General features: G+C 52.6%; 1 protein-coding gene across 2 annotated transcripts; it reads right to left on the reverse strand.

Annotated features, from left to right (window-relative positions):
* Nucleotides 1-8,852: 8,852 nt before the first annotated feature.
* Nucleotides 8,853-21,149, reverse strand: SMIM3 (small integral membrane protein 3). 2 transcript variants are annotated; one of them, XM_007655341.4, is made up of 2 exons: nt 20,932-21,149; nt 8,853-9,882 (listed from the first exon to the last, which is right to left on the reverse strand). In XM_007655341.4, exons 1-2 carry the CDS (start codon nt 20,952-20,954, stop codon nt 9,684-9,686), a joined length of 222 nt encoding a protein of 73 aa, XP_007653531.1. In that variant the 5' UTR covers nt 20,955-21,149; the 3' UTR covers nt 8,853-9,683. The 2 variants fall into 2 exon arrangements, with proteins under 2 accessions (XP_007653531.1, XP_028907596.1); XM_029051763.2 differs by lacking the exon at nt 20,932-21,149 and adding an exon at nt 11,854-12,516.
* Nucleotides 21,150-21,966: the final 817 nt, after the last annotated feature.

Raw genomic sequence — 21,966 nt, forward strand, 5'->3', positions numbered from 1 at the left:
CCAAGCGTTCCCAACCCTCCGCAGTGTCCGACCTCTCACCTCACAAAGAGAAAAAATGACGGAAAGAAAGGCTGGGGGGGAGGGGCAGGGTGGCCCCGGCGGTGAAAGCTATTTTCCAGCTCTAGTGAACGAGAGTCACTTCTGACAGAGCCCACGGCAGGCCAGGTGAGAACCCAGCTGCACAATCATGGCTCTCAGGGATTCCTAGAAACTGGCCCTCCAAGAGTCGGAGAGGGAGAGAAATTACAAATGACCAGACTGCTTCCATAACCCCCTTGTACGTAAGCCACCTTGCCTGGATCCGTTTCCAGGGGAAAGACTCCAGTTTCTGTGGTTAGAGTGTGCTTAGGGCAATCTCACAGGTTCTTAAAACTGGATCATAATAATGTTAATAATGTTGGTATTTGTTAAGCGCTTACTATGTGCAGAGCACTGTTCTAAGCGCTGGGGTCAAGACAGGGGAATCAGGTTGTCCCACGTGGGGCTCAGAGTCTTCATTCCTATTTTACAGATGAGGGAACTGAGGCACAGAGAAGTGAAGTGACTTGCCCACAGTCACACAGCTGACAAGTGGCAGAGCTGGGATTCGAACTCATGAGCCCTGACTCCAAAGCCCGTGCTCTTTCCACTGCGCCGCCCACGAGGGTTCGACCTAAACGGTGATTAGGGCACCTTGGATGCTGGGGTTCTTTCATCCGCCAACTCCTTATTACCTCAGAAGCCTTCTCACATCATCGTTTTGGGTATCGCCGGCTCTCCGAGAGCTGGGGGGAGATTTTAATTTTTTGAAATCCATGGATGGGAAGTGCCGTGTTGTGGGGGACAGGACCAGTTTGGGGGGGGGGGGGTTGTCCCCTTCTCGTTTTTGACTACGCAGGCTGCTGGAGAGATTGGTTCCCGAATCCCTGGGCAATCCCTGGAGCAGGTACCACTCAGCACCCACCTCGGAGGGAGAGCTCCAGACCAGGCCGGGAAGCCACCGCTAGGGGGCCTTAAGAAAGGTTCATTCAATCGTACTTACTGAGCGCTTACGTGCAGAGCACTGTACTGAGCGCTCGGGTTCTTGGCAGAACGTTATACGAATGGGAAATTCGGGTGGGACAGGCGCGGGGACCCCCCGGAGACCCTCCCCACCCCCCTCTTCCCACCCACTTTCAACAGAGCCCCCGGAAAGTAATGTGCCAAGTGCCGTTTGAGGTGTTTAATTAAAGTCGATATTTATTAAACTCTGGTGTAATGAAGAGCTGTGTGATGAACTCCCTCCCCGCCTCTCTGAGGAATACTGGCTCGGGAGCCGATGGGGGGGCCATAAATCCGCAAAAGGAAACCAGGATACAGGGAGATGGGTAGGGAATACTGGCAGGTGGCATTTCGGGGGGAAAACGGTTACGGCGGGAGAGCTCATTTGTACAAGAGGATGCAACATGGGATTGGGCTGGTTGGGGTCGGGAATACTGGAAGGTGGGTTTGAGGGAGGGAAACAGTTAAGGTGCCAGAGTTTCATTGTACAATAGGATGCGATGGCATTAGGCCGATGGGTTTGAGGGGCAGGTGGCATTTTGCGGGGAACAGGTAAGGCACTAGGGCTTCATCGTACAAGAGGATGCAACACGGGATTGGGTTGGTGGGGATCGGGCATAGTGGCCGGTGGCATTTCGGGGAGGGGGGGAAACAGGCGCTAGAGTTCATCGTACAAGAGGATGTGACGGGATTGGGTTGGTGGGGGTCGGGAATATTGGCAGGTGGCATTTGGGGGGGGACAGTTAAGGCGCTAGGGCTTCATGGTACAAGAGGATGTGACAGGGGATTGGGCCGGTGGGGGGGGGGGGATATAGGCAGGTGGCATTTGAGGGGTGGCGGGGACACCGGCGCTGGTGTTTGATGGTAGAAGAGGATGCGCCACGGGCCTAGGCCGACGGGTCGGCGGGGCGGAGGGGGGGGTGGGGGTCGGTCGAGGGGAAGCCGCCGCCCCCACAGGCCTGCGGGCGGGGCCCGGGCCCGGCGGGGAAAGCCTGGAGGGCGGCGTGGGGCTGCATGGCCGCCAGGGCGGCGGGGCCCCAGGCGTGGGGGTGGCGGGGCTCGGGGCGCAGCGGCAGGGCCGGGCGGGGGCCCTGCTCCTCCAGGGCCTGGGTGCGGGCGTTGAGGCTCCTCAGGACGTTCTGCACTCCCACCACGTGGCTCACCAGGGCCTCCTCCTGCCGCTTGACCCGCTCCAGGGCCCCCTTCACCTCGCTCAGGCACTGGGGGACACGCTGCGCCCAGGCGTTGAGGGAGTCCAGCCTCTGGCGGGTCTCGGCCACCTCGACGCGGAGCTGGGACACCTCCAGGCGCAGCTGGGACAGCTCCGGCGGCGGCCGCTCCTCCTCCTCCTCCTCTTCCTCCTCCTCCTCCTCCCGCCTTCGGGGCTGCTTGGCCGGCGGGGAGCCGGCGGAAGGGGAGTCCGTCCCGTTCCTCTTGCGGGCCCCGGCCCGGTAGGCGACGAACTCCACGTCGGAATCGGACGGCCTGGTCCAGTCGCTGCTGTGGTCGGTCTGCTCGGCGTCCGAGCCGGAGTCGGACGACGGCCGGGGGGAACCCCGCCGCCGGGCCCCCAAGGGCTCCACCCCCTCCATCGCAAGATGGCGGCGCCTCCCGGGAGGGAGCCTCAAGTAAGGCGCCGACCGACGGGCCTCGGGTGGACCCCCAACGCGCCGAAAACGGGGGGCGGAAGAGAAGGCCGCGGACCCCAGGATTTGGCGGGAAGGAGAGGGAGCCGGCCTCGGCCCGAGGGGAAGGAGCCCGAAGGCGGCCAGTCCTGGGCCCGCTCCGCCAAATGGCCGCCCTCCCCTCCGACACACCGGAAGTGGCTCCCCCACGCCGCAAGGCCTACTGGGAAGAACAGGACTGGCCATGAGGCGATGGCCGTTAGGCCTCGGTCGTCAGGCGATGGCCGTTAGGCCTCGGTCGTCAGGCCACGGCCGTGAGGCGATGGCCGTTAGGCCTCGGTCGTCGGGCCACGGCCGTCAGGCGATGGCCGTTAGGCCTCGGTCGTCGGGCCACGGCTGTGAGGCGAAGGCTGTCAGGCGACGGCCGTGAGGGGATGACCGTGAGGCGACGGCCGTCAGGCGATGGCTGTGAGGTGACGGCCGTGAGGCCTCGGTTGTGAGGCGACGGCCATCAGGCCTCGGCCGTCAGGCGACGGCCGTCAGGTGATGGCCGTGAGGCGACGGCCATCAGGCTTCGGTTGTTAGGCGACGGCCGTGAGGCGACGGCCGTGAGGTGACGGCCGTGAGGTGATGGCCGCCAGGCCTCGGCTGTGAGGTGACGGCCGTGAGGCCTCGGCCGTGAGGTGACGGCCGTGAGGCGACGGCCATGAGGCCTCGGCTGTAAGGCCTCGGCCGTGAGGCGACGGCCGTGAGGTGACGGCCATCAGGCCTCGGCCGTGAGGTGACGGCCGTCAGGCCTCGGCCGTGAGGTGACGGCCGTCAGACCTCGGCTGTGAGGTGACGGCCGTCAGGCCTCGGCTGTGAGGTGACGGCCGTGAGGTGACGGCCGTGAAGTGACGGTCGTGAGGCGACGGCCGTGAGGCCTCGGCTGTGAGGCCTCGGCCGTGAGGTGACGGCCGTGAGGTGACGGCCGTCAGGCCTCGGCCGTGAGGTGACGGCCGTCAGGCCTCGGCCGTGAGGTGATGGCCGTGAGGCGACGGCCGTCAGGTGATGGCCGTGAGGCCTCGGCTGTGAGGTGACGGCCATCAGGCCTTGGCCGTGAGGTGACGGCCGTGAGGCCTCGGCCGTCAGGTGACGGCCATTAGGCCTTGGTTGTGAGGCGACGGCCGTTAGGCCCACCCACGGGGTGATCGTGGCTCTTGTCTGTCTCCCCCGATTAGACTGTCAGCCCGTCAAACGGCAGGGACCGTCTCTATCTGTCGCCGACTTGTCCATTCCAAGCGCTCAGTCCAGTGCTCTGCACATAGTAAGCGCTCAATAAATACTATTGAATGAATGAATCGTGGCTTGGGAGCCAGAGGTCTTGGGTTCTAATCCCAACCTCTGCTCAGCAGGGTGACTTTGGGCAAGTCGCCGCAGTGACCTCATCTGGAACATGGCCACGGAGACCGGGAGCCCCACGCCGGACAGCCCGATCACCTTCGTCCCCCAGCGCTTAGAATGGTGCTTTGCACATAGTAAGCGCTTAATAAATGCCGATATTGTTATTATTCTCCCGGGTAACTCTACTCGCCTCCTCGTCTCCGCGTTTGTTAAATGGAGAGGATACGGGGGTCGGTGGGTCAAGCCCGTCATTGTCTCTATCTGTTGCCTAATTGTACATTCCAAGCGCTTAGTACAGCGCTCTGCACATAGTAAGCGCTTAACAAATACCAACATTATTATTATCTCGGGCAACTCTACTCGCCTCCTCGTTTCCGCGTTTGTTAAATGGAGAGGATACGGGGGTCGGTGGGTCAAGCCCGCCATTGTCTCTATCTGTTGCCCAATTGTACATTCCAAGCGCTTAGTACAGTGCTCTGCACATAGTAAGCGCTTAACAAATACCAACATTATTATTATCTCGGGCAACTCTACTCGCCTCCTCGTTTCCGCGTTTGTTAAATGGAGAGGATACGGGGGTCGGTGGGTCAAGCCCGCCATTGTCTCTATCTGTTGCCCAATTGTACATTCCAAGCGCTTAGTACAGCGCTCTGCACATAGTAAGCGCTTAACAAATACCAACATTATTATTATCTCGGGCAACTCTACTCGCCTCCTCGTTTCCGCGTTTGTTAAATGGAGAGGATACGGGGGTCGGTGGGTCAAGCCCGCCATTGTCTCTATCTGTTGCCCAATTGTACATTCCAAGCGCTTAGTACAGTGCTCTGCACATAGTAAGCGCTTAACAAATACCAACATTATTATTATCTCGGGCAACTCTACTCGCCTCCTCGTTTCCGCGTTTGTTAAATGGAGAGGATACGGGGGTCGGTGGGTCAAGCCCGCCATTGTCTCTATCTGTTGCCCAATTGTACATTCCAAGCGCTTAGTACAGTGCTCTGCACATAGTAAGCGCTTAACAAATACCAACATTATTATTATCTCGGGCAACTCTACTCGCCTCCTCGTTTCCGCGTTTGTTAAATGGAGAGGATACGGGGGTCGGTGGGTCAAGCCCGCCATTGTCTCTATCTGTTGCCCAATTGTACATTCCAAGCGCTTAGTACAGTGCTCTGCACATAGTAAGCGCTTAACAAATACCAACATTATTATTATCTCGGGCAACTCTACTCGCCTCCTCGTTTCCGCGTTTGTTAAATGGAGAGGATACGGGGGTCGGTGGGTCAAGCCCGCCATTGTCTCTATCTGTTGCTCAATTGTACATTCCAAGCGCTTAGTACAGTGCTCTGCACATAGTAAGCGCATAATAAATATCAACATTATTATTATCTCAGTCAACTCACTCTACTCACCTCCTCATTTCCGCATTTCTTAAATGGAGATGATACAGGGGTCGGTGGGTCAATCCCGTCATTGGGCAGGGATTGTCTATCTGTTGCCCAATTGTATGTTCCAAGCGCTTAGTACAGTGCTCTGCACATAGTAAGCGCTTAACAAATACCAACATTATTATTATTATTATTGTTATCATCTCGGGCAACTCACTCTACTCACCTCCTGATTTCCACGTTTGTTAAATGGAGATGATACGGGGGTCGGTGGGTCAAGCCCGTCATTGGGCAGGGATGGTCCCTATCTGTTGCCCAATTGTACATTCCAAGCGTTTAGTACAGTGTTCTGCACATGGTAAACACTTAAATATCAACATTATTATTATTACTATCTCAGGCAACTCACTGTACTGACCTCGTTTCCTCGTTTGTTAAATGGAGATGATATGGGGGTCAGTGGGTCAAGCCCGTCACTGGGCAGGGATTGTCTCTGTCTGTTGCCAAATTGTACATTCCTAGCATTTGGTACAGTGCTCTGCACATAGTAAGCGCTTAACAAATACCAACATTATTATCTTGGGCAACTCACTCTATTCACCTCCTCGTTTCCTTGTTTGTTAAATGGAGATGATACAGGGATTGGTGGGTCAAGCCCATCATTGGGCAGGGATTGTTTCTATCTGTTGCCCAATTGTACATTCCAAGCGCCTAGAATAGTGCTCTGCACATAGTAAGCACTTAACAAATACCAGGATTATTATTATTATTATCACCTCGGGCAACTCACTCTACTCACCTCCTCGTTTCCGCGTTTGTTAAATGGAGATGATACGGGGGGTCGGTGGCTCAAGCCCATCATTGGGCAGGAATTGTATCTATCTGTTGCCCGATTGTACATCCCAAGCACTTAGAATAGTGCTCTGCACATAGTAAGCGTTCAATAAATACTACTGAATGAATGAATGAATGAAAGAAGACCCTCCCCCCTGCCATTGCCGTATGTTGTTGTAGAGGCAGGGTCGAACCATTATCTGTCCACTTTGGGCCACCCTGTCACTTTAAGCTTTAAGATTCGGGAAGGGGAAACTGATCACTCCCCAGACCCCTATTCCTCTCCCCCTCCCCAGCTCTGGCATGTTAATTGCTAACCTGGATAAGGCAGAACAATGATAAGGGAAGAATTAGGTAGGGAGGCGGGGGCCCAAATTGTTGAGGAAAAACCTTAGCACCAGGAAGAGGGATCAGACCTTGCAAGGCTTCCAGAATGAAGGAAGTTATAACTTGGTAAGGGAGAGTCCATTATATCTTGGTAAGGTAGAGTCCAGCGAAAGTCCCCTAGAGGAGGTACCCAAAGAGGAGCTGGTAAGGGGTATAAACGTTGTTTCACGCATGAGAAAAGCTCTGATTTTAAATTGAGAAAAAATGCAAGTTGATTCCTGGATCTGGTTTAGGATTTTCTTGTTCCTGTTGAACTCTGGGAACCAAGTAAAAGTTGGTGACCTGTTTATAGCTAAAGAGAGTGCTTGAGGAGTCTCTGTGTGGGCGGCGGGGACTTGCTAATTCAGAGAGACAGGCTCAGGGGGAGAGGGTGGAGCATTAGTCTATGCTCCCATTCTCAGCAGCCAGTCTATACAATACAAGACCTGAGCTCCCCTTCCACAATCCCCACAGTGTTTTCTGTCCCTTTTGGACTACTGAATCTGAGTTGGGGGATGGTGTTCTATCGGGGGAACCCTGTAGAGAGTCTACAGCTGGGAGACGTTGTGGGCACGAAGGACCCTGCTGCTAAATCCGGGGGTCTGGTTAGGTCACCAGCACTTTTAGCTGCCACCCTGGTCTGGACTCCGGGTCTTTTGGTCCTGGCCCTGAACACCCCCAACTGAACTCCATCTCTGCATCTCTGAGGAATACTGGCGTTGAAGCGGATGGGGACCGTAAATCTACAACAGGAAACCAGGATACAGGGAGTTGGGTAGGGAATATTGGAAGGTGGCATTTCAGGGAGGGAAATAGTTAAGACACTAGAGCTTCTGGGAATATCAGGGCAAGGATAGCTGTACATTGAGGCCACTGTCTCTTTCCTGTCCTACCGACATAGCGGACCAGTCGCTAAGACCTACCCCGATACCCGCATTGGGAGATGAAAGACTTCAGACAGAGATAGGGAGGGGGCTGCCAATGAAATGGAATCTTGGGCCTAGAGGGGACGAAGAAGAAGCTGAGACAAAAACCAGGAAGATGGTGGGGAGAAAGGTCAAGATGTGTCGGTTGACCCAAAGGAAGTCTGAACTTGCAGCCCAGAGAGACTTCCTCTGTAGGTTGGACCTGCTCAGGACTACTAAAACCAGGGAAGGGGATGTAGGCTGCTGAGCAAATAGGTGATTTACAGGAAAGACATGTAGACTGTAACGGAAGCAAGGACCAGGGTACAGCCCCCTGTGAAAATCCTGGGGCTCTCAGAACGACCCTAGAAATGGCAGCTGCTTTCACGGCCCGTCTCTCCTGTCTGCCAGGAGGTGCATCTGGGCAGCTTCTTACGGGCCCCAGCAGCACCCCTGGCTCCAGCCCCTTCAGAGCCCAGGGTTACTCCCCCATCTCCCAGCTTAACGCCGGCTAGATCTGCGCCTCATTTTGCCAAGGTGGGAGTTGCAGGGGAGAATGAAGTCATCTTTTCGGAACCAATTTTTTCCATCATCGTTTCTCCCGTGAGGCCCTTGCCTTAATGCTGCTGGTTCCTGGGGCTGGATGAGGCTGCCAAGCGGTATTTACCCTGGGATGGGGGACAGCAGAGTCTCTTGACAGTAATAGGAGACAGACAGTCTCCCTCTACCTTCCTGGTAGCTGACAGGATGGAGTAGAAAGGCTAACAAGCAGTTATAACATTAAAAAAATGTATCAGGGAAGGACAGGTCTGGTGCTGCATGGGAGGGACCCAGCAACCTTGGTCACAGACAGGAAGGTCTCTGTAAGGGTGAGGAAGCCATCATTTTTTGCCTTTTCCCTGGACCTTGGAACAGGGCCATTTAAAAAAAATAAAATTGATGCTGGCGAGGCCATCTGGTGCAAGATCTGCCAGCTATTTCCCAAGATTCGTGGTTACCTCCTCCACCCTGGAGCTGCGTACCCTGTTGGGTACCATCAGCACTGGTAGTGTATTTTCCATCCAAAGCATCCTCTCTTCTTCTGGCGGCTTTCCCACCATTCTCTATCTATTGCATCCAGTTCTGGCTGAAGCCCCCAGTTCCTCAGTGACTAACTTCCTCCTCTCTTGTTGGGGGAAGGGGGTGTGGGGTCCCAGTTCTTCCCATTCTACCCGGCGGGTATTAAGAGACACAAAGATCACTTCTCTAGGGATCAGCAGCCAGTCTCCCAGAAGTGGAAAGGGATGAGTGACGCTGAGACGGAAGGGGAAAATGAGAGCCGTGGAACCCGGTCACTGAGAAACTGAACACAGCTTTTGGAAGCCATTTAATGAACTCATGTGGCCTCTGGGAAGCCTGGCCAATCTGCTGGGGTCGGCCCTTCTCCTCTTCTGTTAGGCGTCCCTTTGGGAAGAATGGGGCCGGTTTTTACCCCTGGGCTGGCCTTAGAGGGCCGAAGTGCTAACCGCCTGCAGGAGCTGACCCTATGGGTCAAGTGGGGCTGAGCGGGGAGTGTGGCAGATTAAGATTATGCAGCAGGCATAAGGACACGGGGCCACGCGGTGTCAGATCGACGAGGTCAGAGGGGAAAGCGGCACCCCCGAACCGAGGTCCGTCCCTGCCCTGCGAGTCCAGTCCGGGAGGCACCTGGGACCAGGGCTAAAGCTGACCAGGACGATCAGGATTCTGTAGGGTCCCCAGTCCGGTAGCCTTCCCCGTCTCCTGGGAGAAGCATCCTTCACTTTCAATCCGGCAGAGCAAACGAGCCTCGAAAATCCCTTGGGCCAGTCCTCCTGCCTCCAGACGCAGTGCCCTTCCGGCTGAGCGTGCAAATCAAAGGGACCCTGTGGCTCCTGAGAAGGCCGAGTGGCCAGACTCTGTGCTGGGCTCTGGAGTGAACCATCGGGGTCTGGGGCTTGACCCGAGGGACCCCTTCCCTGCCGGCCCCGGCAGCCCTAGAGTCCGGGTCCTGGAGTTGTTCTGCCCCATTTTCGCCTAACACCTGACCTCACGGTGAGACCATCTGTGCACATTAAGGTCCTCCTCGTGTTCTTGCTGCTGCCGTCCCCCCGGGGTACACTCTCCAGCTTACCATCGTCTCGGCCCCCTCCCCGTCTCTTGCTTCAGACGACTCCATTGCGCATGGGGTGAGTCCGCACGCGGTAGATGATGACGGCGGTGGCTGGGCAGAGCACCAGGGAGGTCATGACCAGGATGGTGGCCAGAATGATGAGGATGATGACCCAGACGTCCAAGATGTGCTTGGGCAGCGCAACTTCAACAGGGGTGACCCCTCCACTGGTTTCCTCCATGTTGCTCTCCCTGTAGAGGACAGGAAAGAGTTACTTCCCAGAGGTCCCACTGCCACCTTTCCTCTGCGGGATGCTGCCAGAGACCCTCCCCCAGAACAACAATTCCTTCCTCCAAGGGCAGTCTTCCTCTGACCTCTCTGGATTGATGTCTTCTCTCCCATTTTTTTATTGAATGGTAGCCTTTAAGCACTTACTATGCACCAGTCACTGAACTAAGTGCTGAGATCGATTAGGTTGGACTCACTCACTGTCCCACATGGGGCTCACAGTCGAAGTAGGAGGGAGTAAGATTGAGTCCCCATTTTTCAGGTGAGGCAATTGAGACATAGAGAAGCGGCATGGTGGAGTGGATAGAGCACAGGCCTGGGCGACAGAAGGTCATGGATTCTAATCCCAGCTCCGCCACTTATCTGCTGTGTGACCTTGGACAAATCCCTTCGATTCTCTGGGGCTCAGTTGCCTCATCTGTAAAACGAGGATTGAGGCTGCGAGCCCCACCGTGGGATAGGAACTGTGTCCGACCCAATTTGCTTGTATCCACCCCAGTGCTCAGTACAGTGCCTGGCACATACTAAGAGCTTAACAAATATCATTATTAGTTTTATTATGTGACTTACCCAAGGTCACACAGAAGACAAGTGGCAGAGCTGGGGATTAGTACCCAGGTCCTCTGACTCCTAGATCCATGCTCTCACTAGGCCACACTGCTTCTCCATTTGCATCTTTGCCATACAACAAGGGATGGGATTGGGGGGCCAGCTGAGCTTGTGTTGGGGGCTAGCTGAGCTTGAACCTTTGTAACTGTTTGTGAGGTCAGCAGCTCCCTGTAATTGGCTCTGAAACTGCATTTAAGCATGATTTATCCTTATCTGTGACCCCTTGCCTGATGAATGTGAGGACTGTATGGAGGATCTGTGCTGGCTGGTGAATCTCCAGGGAAATTTCACCCTAAACCTGTCACCAGCTTGCCTGTCCTCTCTCCCTCCTCGTCAAAGGTCAGGGGAGGCCATCAACTCATTTGTGCAAGTGAGGGAAAGGGTGAGTATAGCCTCATTTTAGCCCCAAATTTCAACTCTCTCCCTTCACCTTTATTAAAACTTTGAACGAGTAGCCAAGTGCTTGCATTTTCATTTCCTTCCTCTTCCCTTCCACCAATCAATCAATTGTATTTATTAATCGCTTACTGTGTGCTGAGCACTGTACTAAGCGCTTGGGAGAGTACGATACAACAACAGAACAGACACATTCCATCCTTGTCTCTGGACTGTAAGCTCCTTGTGGGCAGGGAATGTGTCTACCAACTCTGTTATATTGTACTCTCCCAAGTGCTTAGTACAGTGCTAAACACAAAGTAAGCACTCAGTAAATACCATTGATTGGTAGAATGGCTCTGAAAGCAGGTCAAAAATCAGCCCAGAGCACAGGGACAAATGCAAAGCAGGTCTTGGAGAATCCCAAAGTGGAAACTGGGCATCACTATAACAGAAATAGTTCCTTCATGGATTTACCATTTAACTGAAATATTTCACTGCAGGCTTCCGGAAGGGATTTTGTTCTCTGAAGGAACAAATGGGGAATGAGTTTCTAGTTCCTCTGTTATGGAGAAGGAGATATACACAGAGTTAGTGCTTGATAAATGTCAACAGTCACAGAAGACACAGACTAGGAAGACAGAAGAAGAGGAGGAGGAGGCTTTTTTACTATCTGCCATCACTAGTCAGTTGTTCAGAGACCCCCCCAAGTTGTGCTCTACGGAGAGTGGGGTGGGGTGGAGGAGTTTAAAATTCCTCAGTGATGGGCTCAAGGAACACCCTCTATTGTTGAGGAACTTGTTCCCCGTCTCATCTCTGGCCTGACAACCACCATACTTACATTCCAAAGTCAACCATCTTGAGGACTTTGGGAGACAGAGGCATCACAGGTGAACAAGAAAAATAACCTATGGAGAGTGTCGTCTCCCCCCACGCACGACCCCACTCACCACTCTTGCTTCAGACTGTGGGGAGCCGTCCCCAGGACCAGGACACTAGTTGGGAACGCTGAGCGTGACAAAGGGCAGGCTGGGGAAAGAGTCCTCGGGTGTGTGAGTTGAACCAGCTGGGAAGGGTGTGTAAAGGACCCCTTTGCTCGTGTGAGTATCTGTGGGACCTGCAGCTCTCTCTGAAGTTCCTGTGAGCTAGCAATGTAATTTCACCTCCTTCTGACCACTTCCTTGCTGAATTTGAGTGCTGGAGATTGCTGCTAGCTGGGGGAATCTCGGAGATTTTCATTTAATCGATGCTTTCAGTTTTCAGACAACGGGTGCGAAAGAAACCAAATATATGTAATGACCTGCCTGCTCTCGTGCACCCTTGACAGCCGGAGGAGAAAGAAGATCTGATCTGGAGAACCACAGATAATCCGAAAGTTGAAGTGGAGAACCCAGATAATGCAAACTTGGTCCTGCTGACGGTTGCCATGGTATTTAAGGTCGCCGTAGCGAAAAATCCAAATGACAGTAAATTCTTCCAGAACGTGTGTTTTGGCTCAGACGTAAACAGCAGATGTTGGGAACGTTTTTCCGATCAGTTGTATCTGTCTAGGTATACGGTGGTGTGGTGTCATGCATATGTGCACCACGTGGGACGCAGGTGGAGTACAACACAATGTGAGTGGGATGGAGAGTGAGTACTAAAACCCCTCCTTACTATGGAGATTCTGCAAGAATGTAATCCAAGCATTATGGGGCATCCGAGTGCACTCCAGTGGCTTAGTTTTTGCTGGACCAGGGGCTCCATTCAGCTCGGGACATGTCGTCCCCAGCCTGATTTCATGCCAGCATTGGGAATCCTAGAAAATGGAGGTCCAAGGGAAAGGAGTGCATTGTGATGCATCCCGGAACCAAAAAAACATGGATGAAGAAGGCGGGGAGAAGAGAGGAAGCAGGAGGTTTATGAGGGGGCACTGGCGGTTGGTCGAAAGCACTGAGATCTGGAAAGCCTAGGCAAGGGAACCCTATAAACACTTTTCTGACAAACTTCTTGACATGGTCTACTTCTGCTTTTGTCTTCTTTCCCAATGCTTAGAGCAATGCTCTGTATACAGTAAGTGCTGAACAAATATGATTGCTAATCCTCTAGCAGCAAGTGCCCTTTGCTGTTCCGAAGCTAGGAATTGTTTTGGTTGTTTTGATTGTTTTGGTTTTAAGCACCTAGTACAGTAAGTGCTCGATAAATAACATTGATTGATTGATTTTTCACCAGAGGACCTCAGCCAGCACAGGAGAAGGCTTCAGACCATCCCTGCTCCAGCAAACGTTCCAACCTGCCCCTGCGGTGGGGGAGTTACTCTGGGCAGGAACCCCCTCACCCTGCCAAACCACCCCTCCACCTGTGCCGTTTACTTCCAGTGGGCGGTGGACAGGGCATAAATGGCTTCTCCAACAAACAGTGGTATTTCCTGAGTGCTTACTATGTGCAGAACACCGAACTAAGTACTTCGGAGAATACCACAGAATTGGCAAACACATTCCCTGCCCATGATGAGCTTACAATCTGGAGAACTAGTCTAGAGTCTAGAGGGAAGTGGAGTAATAATAATAAAAATAATGTTGGTATTTGTTAAGCGCTTACTATGTGCAGAGCACTGTTCTAAGCGCTGGGGTAGATACAGGGTAATCAGGTTGTCCCACGTGAGGCTCACAGTCTTCATCCTCATTTTACAGATGAGGGAACTGAGGCCCAGAGAAGTGAAGTGACTTGCCCACAGTCACACAGCTGACAAGTGGCAGAGTCGGGATTCGAACCCAGGACTCTGACTCCCAAGCCCGGGCTCTTTCCACTGAGCCATGCCGCTTCTGTATAGTAGCATAGTACAGTACAGTATAGTATAGTAGTATAGTAATCCCCTGTATGAACTGACCATTTACTTCCAAGATGTCCACTTCTTACTCTGCCCTAGAACGGGGCCCAGGATCATACAGAGAGACTAGCAGAGCACCCAGAAATAGAACAGAGGTGCCCTGTGCTTTCTGCCAGCGTGGACCATCATTATTATTATTATTATTATCATGGTATTCATTAAACGCTTATTATGTGTCAAGCACTGTTCTAAGCACTGGAGTATATACAAGTCAATCAGGTCGGACACACTCCCTGACTCGCATGGGGACCACTAATGAATCTCCATTTTTCGGATGAGGAAACTGAGGCAGCGAGAAGTTAAGTGACTTTTCTAGGGTCACACAGCGGGCAACTGGCTGAGCTGAGAGTAATAATAATAATGTTGGCATTTGTTAAGCACTTACTATGTGCACAGCACTGTTCTAAGCGCTGGGGTAGATACAGGGTGATCAGGTTGTCCCACGTGGGGCTCACAGTTTTAATCCCCATTTTACAGATGAGGGAACTGAGGCACAGAAAAGTTAAGTGACTTGCCCACAGTCACACAGCTGACAAGTGGCAAGCCGGTATTTGAACCCATGACCTCTGACTCCCAAGCCCGGGCTCTTTCAATTGAGCCACGCTGCTTCTACAGCTTCTACATCGGGCTTCTGGCTCCCAGGCCCAAGCTATTTCTATTAGGCCACGCTGCTCCTCGGATGTTGTTCTACATCATCTGTCCCCCCTGGGCTTTCCTCCTCGGTCGCCCTCTCTTTCTCTTGCCTCTGGCATTGCTATCATTGGCAGGGAATTGCACATCTGCCGGATGGCTCATCTGACCCTAACCCCTGGATGGAGATAAACCAGAAGAGGGCAGATCCGAAAGCAGCCACATTCCATAACTACCCATAATAGAAAATGCAGAGAAAAAGTCATGAATTTCCAAGAAATAACTGGAAAGCTGAGCGTGAAGTAGGATAAAGGCTAAAGCTGTGAATTGGTAGGCTTGAATCAGGAGGTTCAAGTTAACGGAAAGCAGAGTCTGATGGGACCCATAAGTTAAACAGGGTGCTATTAATAGCCTTTTTAAAAAGTCCAGTTGAGCTCTTGAGAGCTAACGATAGGAACTTGAAGGTTGAAGAAGGCCCATTTCTTTGGGAAAAGAAGTTTTGGGGTACTTCCACTCTCATTCAGTAAAAAGAACGAAACCATCCGCATGCTGGTTCTGAGCCCCTCCTGGATTAGCCCAAGCGCATGTATCATGCTGAGCAGATCTAGCTCTTTTTTTTACGGTATTTGTTAAGGGTTTACTCCGTGCCAGACACTCGTTCTAAGCGCTGGGGTAGATCCAAGCTAATCAGGTTGGACACAGTCCATGTCCCACAGTCATAATGAGGATTATTTTACAAATGAGATAATCGAGGCACAGAGAAGTTAAGTGATTTGCCCAAGGTCACACAGCAGACAAGTGGTGGAGCCAGGACTAGAACCCAGATTCTCCTGACTCCCAGGTCCGTGCTCTATCCATTAGGGCACACTGCTTTCCGGCGGCAGCATCCTTCGGCTAGGCAAAGTCAGAGCCCACCGGCCCAGATGCGCCCCGTCCCTCTGCTGCCCGAATGGCGGAAAGGTGAGGAGGAAGGAGGGAAAATTATAGATGCCTTGATGTGCTTCTTTTGTATTTTCCCCAAGTGCTTAGTACAGTGTGTTGCACCTGTAGATATTCAGGAAATAAACCCTTTTACTGCTTACTACTCCTAATTTTGAAAGAAAGCCCTGTCTACTTTGATCGGTGCCTGAAAAAATTGCCCAAAGTAACAAACTAGTCTCAGATATCCATTTATAAGCTATCACATACTAAATCTAGGGGTATATGTGTACCTTCACTTGGGATTGGAGACTTCCCATGACTCAAAAATATCTTCAAGGATCACCCATTTCCCTCCCCCATTTTCAAGCAGTCCACGTTTTCAACGGAGGCCTCAGGGAAATGGCCCACATTCTCATCTCTAGACAGTAAGTTCGTTGTGGTAGGGTAATATGTCTGCCAACTCCATTGTACTGTACTTTCCCAAATGCTTAGTACAGCGCTCTGCACACAGTAAGCACTCAGTAAATACCAATGATTGATTTTTCACGTAGGGCACGAGTCCTTAACCTGAGCAGATCTCCGGAAAGACCGTCCAAACCTCAAGCAGTCTGGTGAGGAGTCATAACACTAACCTTAAGCTGGTGCTGAGAAAACAGCCACCCACAACACGCTGGCTACGTGACTTCTGAGGTTTTTCTAGGAGCCCCGAGAGGTATTAAGTAAACAGGCTTTGCTGTTTTAGAAGGGCTCTGCCCTGGGACCTGAAACATCCTCTTATCTGATCGCAGCTGTGGCGGACGGTTAACATTTAGGAAACTGCTTGCGTCTGGCTTTGCAGCCAAAGTTCTTCATTGATGAAGGCGGCCATAAAGGGATGACTTCCTGATGACTCGGTGGCCTAGTTTTGAAGAGAGGGAGGAAAGTGAGCGGAGATGCCAGTGTGGAGTTTGATATGATTATTCAAAGGAGGCGAAGATTGACTAGGTGTTGCCATTTAATCATTCTCAGAGACCGGCACACTGAACGGGCAGCTGCCGCTCCCCTTTCGTTCGAAAAGAGAGCCCGGGGAGGACGTACGGAGATTTGACTTCGCCCAGTCCCGGGGGGAGAGTCGTATTGGCAACGGAGTGGAGCGGGCAGGAGAGGTAGCCGGAGCTTGTGGCCCTTACTACGAGTCAGACATTGTACTAAGCGCTGGGGTAGATACAAGATAATCAGGTCGGACACGGACTGTGTCCCATGAGGGGCTCATGGTAGAGCAGGCAGCCTGTGGGAGCTTGGGGAAGAGGAGGCAGGGAGACATATGACAGAACCGGGTGAAGAGAAGCAGTGCGGTCAAGTGGAAAGAGTACGGGCCTGGGAGTCGGAGAGCCTGAGTTCCGATCCTCACTCTACTAAGTCTGTTGTGTGACCCTGGACAAGTCACTTAACTTCTCTGAACCTCAGTTACCTCGCCTCTAATCCCAGCACTGCCACGTGCCTTGTTGTGTGACCTCAGGCAACTCACTTAACTTGTCTGCCGCTTAGTTACCTTCTGCCGCTTAGTTACCTCGCCTGTAAATGGGGATGAAGACTGTGAGCCCCTGATGGGACATAGACTGGGTCCAGCCTGATCATCTTGTATCTACCCCAGCGCTTAGTACAGTGCCTGGCGCCGAGTAAATGCTTAAAAAATACCATTAGGAAAAAGCACCGGAGTAGAAACAGGCCAGCTAGGTTCAGGTTTCGCTCCCTAACCCCCTTCCTCCTCTCAGCTCCCCGCGGTGGCTCCAGGCTTTTTTTCTGTGGTTATTATGTGGCCAGAAACCAGGGCCTGATATATATACATGCAAGGGCTCTTGCTCCTCAACCAACAGCCTGGTTTGCATTAATAGTATACCTAAGTGTCGGGCTGATGAGCGTGTGCTCTGTAGGTGATGGGACCAGCTGTGGTTCTCAGAAAGGAAGAACCCACCCTCTGTGGTGCCGATACCACTCTGAGACAGGTGGAGAGAGATTTCTGGCTACTAGTGCTGAGGGATGCTCGAAGCCGGGGTTGGTCCCCGGGAGTGTGTGGGTGTGTGGGTGTTGGATTGGGACCGAGGTGGGAGTGTGAGGAGGGTAAAGGTCTGAAGGGCCTCCCAGGAGATTCCCATGGCTTCCTCCCCAGCACTCCCGGCAAACTCTGGATAGAGCAGCCCAGCGTTTTCTTTCTCCCCCTCCCTCCCTCTTGCCTTGGGCAAGGTCAACTCTGCAGGAGGGATGCTGCTGGGGCAGCAGTAGGAGGGTGGGCAGAGCAGGGAGGTACCAGGGACTTGTGGGCCCAGCTTGCGATGCTCCTCCTTTCTTGGCTGAACCTGCTTGCCAGAAGGTGTGGGGTCCCCACTAGGGTCTGGGGACCAACTGGGCCTTTTCTAGGGACGGACGCTCCCCGCCTCAACTTCAGGACATGGTTTAAAGAGTTTGTGCCCCTTGTCCTCCCCTCAGTGAGGAGCATAGCCCCACCCTTGACGATCAAGCCTTTTAAGTGCAGTGGAAAAGTCCTGATTCTGCCCTCCCAATAGGTTTACGGGGCAGGATTATCCGGGGCTGTATTGGGGTCAAGGGGAGAAGGGAGCAGGAAAGTGGGGACACCTCGCTGCTCACTCAGAGCTCTTCTGGGGAATACAATCAAGCAGGCAGACCGAGCTGTGGGGAGGGGTGTGTGTGTCATTCCGTTAGTTACCAAGTCCCTTTGTGACTTTCCAATCGTCGCTTTCACTGCCTGCTGTAAAGTGAAGGGGTGATGGGAGCAGAGGGCGTCGCTGGGTTAGGGTCGGAAATGATCAGAGTGGGATTGCCTTCCACCAGCTCTCCTGAGCCAAATTCAAAATCTGGTTCCTGGCTACTGGGCTCCATCATCACGCTCGCTGTTCACAGAAAAGGACACCGAAGCCAATATGTGAGGTGGAGGAATATGACTTGGCTGCTGGGAGAAGAACGGTGGCAAATCTCAGTGTTTGTCCCTGTTAAACAAATACCATCATTATTAAAGGGCTATTGATTTTTCTGCATTTGTGATAGGGATTTACAGGGCAGAGTTTATGATGGCCCAGGGGGAAAATGGGATACATATTTTTCTAATCATCTGGATTTGGTCACCACTTGCGCGTGTCCTCTCTCTGACCTGGAACTCCCTCCTGCTTCGCATCTGACAGACCACCACTCTCCCCTCCTTCAAAGCCCTCCTAAAACCACACCTCCTCCAAGAGGTCTTCCCTGATTAAACCCTCATTTCCCCTACCCTCCCTACCCTCTACATCGCCTAAGAACTCTACCTCTACTCCTTAGGCCCTTAATATTCACCTCCCGCTCAGCAGGAGAGCACTTATGGATATATCCTTACGTGCCGCCGTGTCTCCTATCAGTAATTTACTTTAATGTCTGTCTCCCCATCTAACTGTAAACTCCTTGTGGGCAGGGGTCATAGCTACCAACTCTATTATTCTGTTCTTTCTCAAGCGGTTAGTACGGTACTCTGCACACCGTAAGTGCTCAATAAATACCGTTGATTGATTGGTTGATTGATCGATCATAGGCTATTTCAGACAGCTCTAGTTTCACTCCAGGTGACTCCTCTCTCTTCCAAGGTGCCCGCTACGCCCTTGGTATCTGCCAGGACTTCAGTGTGGTCCTTTAGGGTATTGAGATGGAAAGACGCTGGGCTGGTTCCCATCGATCTGAATGCGGAGACGGCTAGCCAAGTCGGCCCTCCCAACACCTGAGGCACTCGACCACAGCATCTCGGGACCCTGCAGGCGGCCTGCAAGATGAGCGAGGCTGAGCCGAGTGAGCAGTGTCCCCCCAAACCAGCACCGTTCCCTTCCGTGGCTGCTATTTCACAGCCCACAGACGGGGTTGCAGTGTGCCAGCCTAGCGAAGTTGCAAGTCTCCCTCAAACTTTTTCCCAGGGGATCAGAAGGATATCACAGGGAGTTCAGACAAGGTCCGATGCGGTCCTGGGAGACCTCGTCTTGTCTAGTGATATTCCTGGGGAGTCAATCGATGGTATTTATTGAGCACTCCCTGTGTGCAGAAAACTGTGCTAAGTGCTTGGGAGAGTACGATATAACGGGATTGTTAGACACGGTCCTTGCCCACGACGAATGGGACAAACTGAGGTTTGGGACCGCTCTGGAGCAAAGCCGGGGGTCTGGTTCAGTACCAAATCTGTTTCTAGACTCTCCAGGTTAACCTGGGCCCACACCAGTTCTTGGGAATGAGTGTGGGAGCCTCCCAGATACTCCAGCGCTGTTCTAAACTAGATTGCTGGCCTGAGTCCTTCCTGATTCAAACCAGCCCCCTTCACGCTGGGGCCGGACCAGACTGGCCTCCAGGGGTGAAGGAACAAGGCACATCATCCCTCTGTAGCCATTTACCTTTTGACATTTAATGTCTGGTCAAACTCCAAGTCCCAGGCTCTGCCTTCAAAAGTTCTCCATTTTAAACCACCAAAGACAGGGCAGGAATACAGGAGAGAGTACGGATATATGAGGTATTTTTATTTCATGTATTTTAAGAGGGCCTGGTTTTGTCAGGAAATTCAATCCGGGGAAGGAGGAAATGGTTAGGGGAGGGAGGAGGGGCTCAAGAGAAAAGGGCTGTAACAAAGAGGGAGAAAGAAGGGACATCGCAAACAGACTTGGAGTAGGGGAGAAGCCAGAACTGCCTTAAAGATTGAGACTGTGAGTCGGTTGCCAGGAAGAGCTGTGGTCTTCTGCTTTACGGCAAGCCTAACTCCTAGATGTGAATTACCAGAACTTGATGGCTAGCTACTTCTTTGTTCTACTCTGTCTTCTCTTCACCTGGCTCCGTCACATTAGGTCGTATGACACATTGGGTCTCATGACATGAGCTCTCTGTGGGCAGGGAACACGTCTACCGACTCTGTGGTATTGAACTCTCTCAAGGGCGTAGTACGGTGCTCTGCACAGAGTAACTGCTCAAAAAATACCATTTATTGTTAAAAGCTTGGATCCGGATGCTCTGTTACCCGTGTTTGATATCGGCGGACAAGCCAATCAGAGATCAGGTGCCCCAGGTGGATAGCATATCTATTTAAGAAAAAGAAGTTGGAAAAGGAGAAAGAAGAATGTGCTGGGGGTTGGGGGAGATGGCAGGGCTGCAAGAAAGAAAGCATGTATTGACTCAGTACAGTGCAAAGTGCTTAGTACAGTACTTTGCACACAGTAAGCACTAGATAAACACAATTGAATGAATGAATGCCTCCTCTGCCAGTCAATGTCAGTGCCCTGGCTCGGGAGGCAGGCTTGAAGTCTTGAAGACTTGAAGTCTGACTGTTGTTGTTTTTTAATGGTATTTAAGTGCTTCTTAAGTGCCAGGTACTGTTTTAACTACCGGGGTAAATACAAGCTAATTAGGTTGAACACAGTTCATGTCCCATATAGGACTCACGGGGTTAGCCCCCATTTTACAGATGGGAGAACGAAAGCCCAGGGAAGTGAACTGACTTACTCAAGGTCACAGAGCAGACAAGCGGCGGAGAGGGGATTAGAACCCAGGTCCTTCTGATTCCCAGGCCCGTGCTCTATCCACTAGGTCACGCTGCTTCCGACGGTCACAGACTCACCCATCCTCCAGTTCCATCCTCATTACGAGCTCTGGGGTCGGTTTTACTCTTGCATCACTCGCCCCAACCCAGTACTTCAGTCACAAGACTCGGGGGAAATCCCACAGCCCGCGGGGCAGGGTGTCAAAGCCGGAATGATAAATCAAGCCGCACAAACTGCTGTTTTGGGGTTTTGCCTGGCACCGGTCCTAGAAGGAAGTCCAGGGCACACCCAGTGTGCCAGGCCTTCACAGAGACGCTCCCTCAGGAGCTCTTGTTTTTCAAATAGATGGTGACCCGAAGTTGGGCTTGCCTTTCTTGAGCCCCCAGCCCAGCGTCACCCCATCCCCGTGGCTGTGTAGGTTCTCGCAACGCGCTGCACGCTGCCAGGTGCAGTTCTTGCAGCCCACTGTCCCCTTGCTGCAACCAAAGCGCTCCCTCTTAGCGAGTGGAGATGGGTGCCCAGCAGGGAGGAACGGATCGAGGCTTCTGCCAGGGGGCGAGGCTGCCCAGAAGGAGGAGCAGCCGGACAACTCCGAGTCTGACCGGACAGGAGGATGGTCAGTCCCTAGAGCCTGGGAAATAAACAAGCCACCAAGTTACTCTCCCAGGGGCTTTACACCGGCTAGAGGCAGATCTTGACCTCCTCAAGAGGGCAGGAGAGGAAAGGGGAAACTGACCTCAGGAAGAAGGGAAATACCACGTTAAGAAAATGGGGAAGTTGAATAGAAAGCAACTCCCCCATTTTCTCCGCTTTCCCCCCAACCCCATCCCTCATCTTATCCCCTTTCCCCCGTCCCAGTCCTGGAGTACCTTATCTCAACCAGTTTACATGCATACTTTCTTTCTCTTGTCTCTCCTCTTTTCTCCCTCTCTTCTCACCTTCCTCTCCTCTGTTTCTCCTTCCTCTCTTCCCTGTACTCTCTTATTTCTCCAATCTTCTCTTTCCTCTCCTTTCTCTCTTCTGTCCTTTCTCCTTCCTCTCTTCTCTCGCCTCCTTTCTGTATCTCCTTCCTCCATTCTTTCTCCTCTCTCTTCCTTTCTCTGTCCCCCCCC

Source organism: Ornithorhynchus anatinus, chromosome X1, assembly GCF_004115215.2.
Source record: "Ornithorhynchus anatinus isolate Pmale09 chromosome X1, mOrnAna1.pri.v4, whole genome shotgun sequence".
Taxonomy (NCBI): Eukaryota; Metazoa; Chordata; class Mammalia; order Monotremata; family Ornithorhynchidae; genus Ornithorhynchus; species Ornithorhynchus anatinus.